This window comes from Trachemys scripta, chromosome 4 (assembly GCF_013100865.1).
Source record: "Trachemys scripta elegans isolate TJP31775 chromosome 4, CAS_Tse_1.0, whole genome shotgun sequence".
Lineage (NCBI taxonomy): Eukaryota > Metazoa > Chordata > Testudines > Emydidae > Trachemys > Trachemys scripta.
In genome coordinates this window covers 13,867,507-13,874,887 of record NC_048301.1, presented here as the reverse complement: position 1 = coordinate 13,874,887, position 7,381 = coordinate 13,867,507, and the positions used below count along the sequence as shown (strand labels likewise).

Here is a 7,381-nt window from a genome sequence, read left to right as displayed (position 1 = left end):
TAGCAGTGCCCATTCAACCTGTGCATAAGTCCTACACATCCTTGTGCTCTGTACCTAGGATGTATAGGGCTGCGCGGGCAAGTCGCCCTCTGTTCCTTCGGAACCACCTTCAGCCTGAGATGGAACATTTTATGTACCCACTTCATTTTTACCATAGCAGAGTTTGGATAGATGGTTTGGTTTAGTTTAACTTAGTTTTAGTTACTATAGATGGTGGGTTGTTGCTGTTTTTTCTCTTTGTTTGCTCTTTCCTCATTTGAGCGGTTGTTCTGAACTTTTCATTATCGGAGGTGTCCTGGGTTACCTGGGCTTTAAACATTGTTTTTCCTGCTGGGAGGCTCTCCCTGTGAGTGATGGATGTTCCTGCTGTCTCCGGTGTTTGGACACACATATACTTGTTATATGTATTCAAGAGGAGATCTTGTAAAAACAGGAAGATAAATTTGAAGCTCTTGATGATGGAGCAAGCCCTATGATCTGCTTCTGATCTAGGCTCTAAGAACCCCCTTATACACCAGCCTTCAAGCACATGTAGTGTCATGTCCACCTCTGGATCCTGGTCACTGAGAGCCTCAATGGACACCATGGCTGGTACCCCATGCACTTCTGGGTCTTGGTCACCAAAAGCCTTGGAGGATGCAGCATCGTCTGTTCCACAGTACAAAGAGCCCCACATAAATATGTGGATACTGACATGAGGAGCTGGAATGTTAGATCTCCTTCTAAGAAATTTTGGTCACCAACTCTGAAGAAGGCTTCAGACACCTCAGGTCCCAAAGGGAGTAATATTGAAGCTCTGAATTATTCCTTTACTGGGAAGACATCTAAGGCTACCTCTAAGAGCCATGCCCCTACCAAACAAGATTCAGTACCGAAGACATCTTCTGCTTTGGTTGCTCATCCCCATATTAGTATGAACTCTACTTCAAAGTAGTCTGCGCTATCAGACACCTCAGTATCTATGCTGTTATTGTCAACTTCTGCATAGGCATTGCTTGAATTTGAGTCTGGATGGAAGCATTTGTTGTCCATAATACTGACACACTCCATACAGGTACCGACCTCAGTACTGAAGTCAGCCTCCACAGGACCATATTCAGCTCCTGCTTGTGTACCATTGGCACCACAGGAGTTTAGGTATTCAAAAGATCTTGTGGTGTTGAAGGAGCTGGAGTCTCCATTACTTACTGGTACAAAACAGCTCTCTGAATTGAGGTCTTCTGGGATACCAACTCCACACTGAGACTGTAAATGTCTGTATTTCGAATGAAGGTGACTTTAAACAAATCCAAGAACTGATGAAGCACATCACTGATAAGTTTCAAATCCCTCTCAAGAGGTCCAGGACTCTCATCATAAACTCCTGAACAGTTTACATACTTCAGCTACTGCATGTGTGGTTCTCCCTGTAAATGAGGCTTTACCAGAGGCTGCAAAAAAATCTGCCGACAAAAAATATTATGTTCTGGCCAAGGACTTGGAGTTTTTATTTTCACAATCAGAACCCAATTCGCTGATGGTGGAAACAGTAAATGAGCACAAGACCGAAATGACTCAGTCTTTTTGAAGGCAAGAGTTACTGCTCTGCAACATTGTATTTCAGAACAGCAAACCACCAAGCACTCATGTAAAAATATTACTATTTGAATTACAGTAAATTCAACATCTTTACTGATCAGAGGAACACCATGAACAATTTAAGGCCATCATAAATGAAGGTCAGCTCTTAGCGAGGACATCATTACAGGTCTCCTTTGATGCAGCCGATACTGCAGCCTGTTCCATTTCCACTGCAATTGTGATGCAATGAGCATCTTGGCTCCCGTTGTCCAGCTTCCTTATGGAGGTACAGAATACTACTGTAGACCTTCCATTTGACAGCCATATGTTGTTTTCATTGTCTATAGTTGACTTGCTTTGCACCTTGAAGGATTTGAGGGCCACACTTAGATCCCTCAGGTTTTATACACCTGAAAATAAAAGAAAATTTAGCAGGTGTCAAACAGCACAGAGATCTCACCCAGTTCTCTTCTATAGTTTCTATAGGCCCTCTGAACCAGCTGCCAAAGAGGCCTATGTACTCAAAAAGAAAATCAACATTTGCCACAGCTACTTCATCCCAGCCATCCACTCCAAATGCCAGTTTTGATCACTTGGTCTAGAATCCAGACCATCCACTCCACAAGAATCTACTGCTGCACTGTCCCATCCTCCTTCCCCCCTGTGGAAACTGTCTTTTCCATTCCCAACCTGCATGGGAGAGAATAACAACCAAAAAATGGGTTATGGAGGTCATAACTGATTATTCAATCCATTTTACCTCCTTCCCACTCTCCTTACCCATCTCCTTTCAGGGAGCCATCTCATGATCAATTACTGCGACACGAAGTCACGTCTCTTCATACTCAGGAACCATAGAACCAGTGCCAGTCCAACACAGGGGAAAGGGTTTCTATTCCAAGTATTTCTGGTCCCCAAAAAGAATGGGTGATGGAGACTAATATTAGATCTCAGACATCTAAGCATTTATGTAAAACAGAAGAAATGCAGAATAGTGACTCTTGTAGCTATCATTCCTTCATTAGATTCCAGGGTTTGGTTTGCAACTGTCAGCCTCCAAGATGTGTTTTGTCATATCACAATTCACTTCTCTCACAGAGGTTTCTTCATTTTACAGTAAACCATGATTACTTTCAGTACCAGGTTCTTCCTTCTGACCTCTCCTCTGCCCCAAGGGTATTCTCAAAGATCATGGCAGTCATAGCTGTCTACCTATGTCGATTTAGGATAATAGTCTTCTGTTATCTTGGTGACTGACTACTCAGGGGTTGATCTTAACTAGAGGTTCTGTTGGCAGTAAAAATGACAAGGTCTCTGTTCCACAGTTTAGGCTTACAACTCAATCTCAAAAAGTCCACTTTGACACCAGTAGAGTGATAGATTTCATAGGAGCTTCTTTGGATGGCATGACAGCCAGGGACCTAGGAACAGGTTTGCATCCCTACAAATAAAATCTCATTTCAAGGATTCAGCTAAATACTCAAACCTCAGCAAGAAATTGTTTCCAACTGTTGGTCATATGGCAGCTTATACCTTCATAACCCAATATGCCAGATTCCATCTTTGGTGCTTCCAGGGATGGCTGAGGACAATTTATAAACTGAACAAGCACAAGGACAAGCAGGGGTCTGTTCCCCGTTGGGTTCTGTACTCAACTCGTGGGATGAACAGAATATCTAGTGTCTCATGTCATCCAGGTCAATGGACTTCCCAAGAGTGTCATCTTACATCAATCTTTTAGAATTGAGAGCAGTCTGCAATGCTTGCATTCATTTCCTTCCACTGATCAAAGCCAAGTCTGTCAAGGTCATGACAGACAACGTTGGCTGTATGTTCTATATCAATCACCAGGATGGTGCTTGCACCCCTTTGCTTTGTGGTGAATCAGTAAAACTCTGAAATTGGTGCATAGCCAACCAGATTATCTCAGCTTCCTACTTCCTCAATGCACAAAGCCCCACAGCTTCGACCTCAGCAGATGTTGCTCCTAGTGAATGGGAGTTAGATTTATGGATCCTCAGCAACATGTTTCTAGCATGGGGGTTTCCATGGACCCCCCCAAAGAGCGGACCTCTTTGCCTCCACCATCAACACAAAGTTCAAGCAGTTTTTCTCGAGAGGGGAACTAGACTCTCAATCACTAGAGGTTGCCTTCATCATTTCATGGGAAAGGGATCTTCTTTATACATACTCACCGGCATCGTTACTCTTGAAAGTACTGAACAAGATCAAGTAGGTCAAGATGAGGGTCATTTTAATTGCACCAACTTGGCCGAGACAAGCTTGGTATCCTTATCTCATTTGACCTGCTGGTCATCCACTGATGAAACTTCCAGTCAGTTGCCATCTGTTGTCTCAACATGCCGGTCAGACACTTCACTCCTGTCTGGAAGTTGTGCAATTCAAGGCATGGCTCCTAGAGGGTTCTCGGGGATAGAGACTTCCCATTCAACAAATGTATAACAGGTGTTGTTAAACACCAGAAAAGCATCTACGTGACATGGTTACCTTCAGAAGTGAGGACGTGTACCCACTGACAAATTTCTCTTGTTTGTTCTGCTCTTCCCACCATCCTAGACTATCTGTTGAAATTAAACAATCAGGTCTTACTATGAGTTCCTTCAAGGTTCACTTGGTGGCTATAACAGTCATTCATTCATCTGTTGAAGACTTTTTGTTTTTTTGCTCACCCTACGATGTTGAGATTCCTTAGAGGGCTAATGCATCTTTTTAGTCCAATATGTGAGTTAAACTTTGTTCTTAATTGCCATGTGAAACATCTTTTTGAACCATTAACTATGTGTTCGTTGCTGCACCTATTCATGAAAACAGATTTCTTGGTGGCCACCACTCTTTGGCTTTTAATGTCAGAGCACTAGGGGCTTTAATGGCAGATCCCCCATTTACAGTGTTCATCAAGGAAAAGGTTTCATTATGACCACATCCTAAGCTTCTAAGTGTCCTCCAAGTTTTGTATTATCCAGATGATTCATATCTCTTTTTTCCCCCCCTGAAACCACATCAGACTGGGCAGGAGATTGCCTTCCATACCTTGGATGTCAGAAGGGTTTTAGCCTTCTATCTAGACAGAGTCAAACCATTCAGAAAGTTTTCCAAACTGTTTTAATTGCAGACAGATCCAAAATACCCACAGTCTTTACCCCAAAACTCTCAAGGTGGATTTCTGGGTGTATTATCTCATGTTAGGAGTCTGTCAACATTCAACCTCCTTCTAGAGTATTAGCTCATTCTACGAGGCCTCAGTCTACTTCTTTGGCATTACTCAAGCATGTTCCAGTCTCTGAAATTTGCAGAGCTGCAACATGGACCTCATACTTTTCCTAGACACTATGCTTTGGATCATGCATCTAAATCAAATTCTACAGCTCTGTCTTCAGTATTAGATTCTGCACCAAAGTTCCTTCCTCCCTGTGGGGATATTGCTTGGGAGTCACTTGCAGTTGAGCACCCATAGGGACACTACTTGAAGAAGGAGAGGTTACTCACCTTGTAGTAACTGGAGTTCTTAGAGGTGTGTGTCCCTGTGGGTGCTCCACTAACTGTCCTTCTTCCTCTCTGATTTAGAGTTTTCTTTGAGGGACTTTGTAGTAGAGAAGCAACTGAAGGCAGTTCACCTGTGCAATCCTATATATCCTTGGTAGGGGGCAGAAGGATGTGTAGGTTGCATGTGCAGGCCAAAAGGGCTATCTGTGCTACCGAAAATCTTTGATGAAAGGTGCCGGGGCATGTGCACATTTGAAGTGGAGCATCCATAGAGACACAAATCTCAAAGAACTCTAGATACTGCACAAGGCCAGATCCTAGTACTATATAAATCCAATCTATTATTTTGTATCTGTTGTGGGCGATATATGGTAAATAAAATAAACATATTCTTTATTTCAGTATATACTGCAAGTATTGTGGAAAGAAAGAATGAAATCTGTAGATTACATGAAAATATAAACAACAATAATGATGCAATTGTTTATTTGCACAAGCATAACAAGGATAGTAAGGACAATTGCAATGTGTAAGTATGATATAAGCTGAAGTTTTTAATTACAGATGGTTGTAATCATAGAACCATAGGGTTAGAAGGGTCATTGAGTCTAATGCAGCAAGAAGCTTTACCAAACAGTAGTTTAAAAGTGTGTGTGTGAGAGAGCATGGAGAGTAGGTATTAAAGGAATCAAATACAGGTGCATGATCAGTCTCTTTGGTATAGAGTGCATAATAGAAAGTTAGTCAGTTTTTTGTCTGTAGTGTTTTCCTGAACTTATTTGTAAGATGTAAAATATAATTGGTCCATCATGTAGCAGTGGTAAAATAAAACAGAGAAACACAAATGATATGGGAAGTTTCCTGTCAGATATATTTATTAGGGCTTTATTGGAATCAGTAATCATCTGCAGAGTTCACAGATGCCATCTTTGCAGCAGTCCCATTTATTCAGTCAGTTAGATAACCTGTGAACATCATTATCTTAATTTTACATGTGTCTGAGCCATGGGAAAAGAGAGTTCAGACATATTTTTGGGGATTTTTATGCCAGTTTCCTTAGTTATTTTAAATAGTCTCTTTCTGTGGAAGACATTTTTATATGGGAAGGAATGTTATTCTAGCCTAAAACTTGATTAACTCCCTCCATAGCCATCAGATCTTTACAAAGCTAGATGGCTCAGTTTCCAAAGCAGTGTTTTAAATGGTAAGCTTGGTTTATACAGTGCTAAGAATATTGTCTGTGTTTAATAAATTAGATAATTAACAATAAGACTCCCAATATATGTGTAAGCACCTTCTGGGTGTGAGGCGCTCTCCCCTCTAGTGGTATGAGACCACTTAGAGATTAATGAGTCTGCTCTACAGCCTTAGCTAAGAGCCCTATGGCTTTTATCTCATGCAGTAGAAGCTCATGCATTAAGGTCCAGAGATCCCAGGTTCAGTCCTGCCTGCTGATAACCAAGGTCTGTCGGTGTTGCATTTTTGTTTTTGTTTTAAATACCAAATTTAGTTGCCTGCAGTTGGAGAATCTTCTTTTTGGGAAAGGGTCTTTTGCTCACCATTCCTTCTCATTTAACTATTTGTTCTCATATTTATTGTCTTTTAATCTGTCACATAGCTGAATACAAACATTCACACACACACACACATATATATATATATATATATATATATAGCCAGATTCTGGTGTCATTTACTCCACTGATTTTAAAGTTGTTATTCTGAATTTAAACTGGTGTAATTGTAATCAGATTTTTTTCTGAAGGAACAGAGTCTGCTTAGAGACATGAGAGGGATCTCATTGAATAAACTCATTGGAGTCCTCCAAGTATTTAGTATTGGACCAATTAACCTACATAGCAGGAGGATAAGGTGCAAGTTACTGGATAAGGTGCAAGTAGGAAGGTCAAAGTCAGTATTTCATGGTTACCAACAGTTTCTTTTTATGGCCACAGAAACAAGCTTCGGTTGCTCTCAGATTGAAAGCTTCCAAAATTCTTCAGGCTAAATATTTGATTAAATTTGATGGGTCCATTGGGCTGGATTCCATAGACATCTGCACACAGAATTTCCTATTAAGTTAATAGGAATTTTAAATGCAGATCATTGTCAGGTTTGAGTATCTAGAACAAGGGTCAGCAACGTTTGACACGCGGCTCGCCAGGGTAAGCACCCTGGCGGGCCGAGCCAGTTTATTTACCTGCTGACGCAGCAGGTTCGGCAGATCGCGGCCCCCACTGGCCGCGGTTCGCTGTCCTGGGCCAATGGGGGTGGCGGGAAGCGGCGCAGGTGAGGGATGTGCTGGCCGTGGCTTCCC

General features: G+C 41.7%; 1 protein-coding gene across 1 annotated transcript in view; it reads left to right on the top strand.

Moving 5' to 3' along the window:
- Positions 1-4,060: 4,060 nt before the first annotated feature.
- Positions 4,061-7,381, top strand: part of C4H14orf39 (chromosome 4 C14orf39 homolog) — a 40,893-nt gene continuing 37,572 nt past the window's right edge. Inside the window, exons 1-2 of the mRNA XM_034767914.1 lie at positions 4,061-4,076; positions 5,467-5,593. Coding sequence (XP_034623805.1) covers positions 4,061-4,076; positions 5,467-5,593 — 143 coding nt within the window. The remainder of the gene's footprint in view (positions 4,077-5,466; positions 5,594-7,381) is intronic.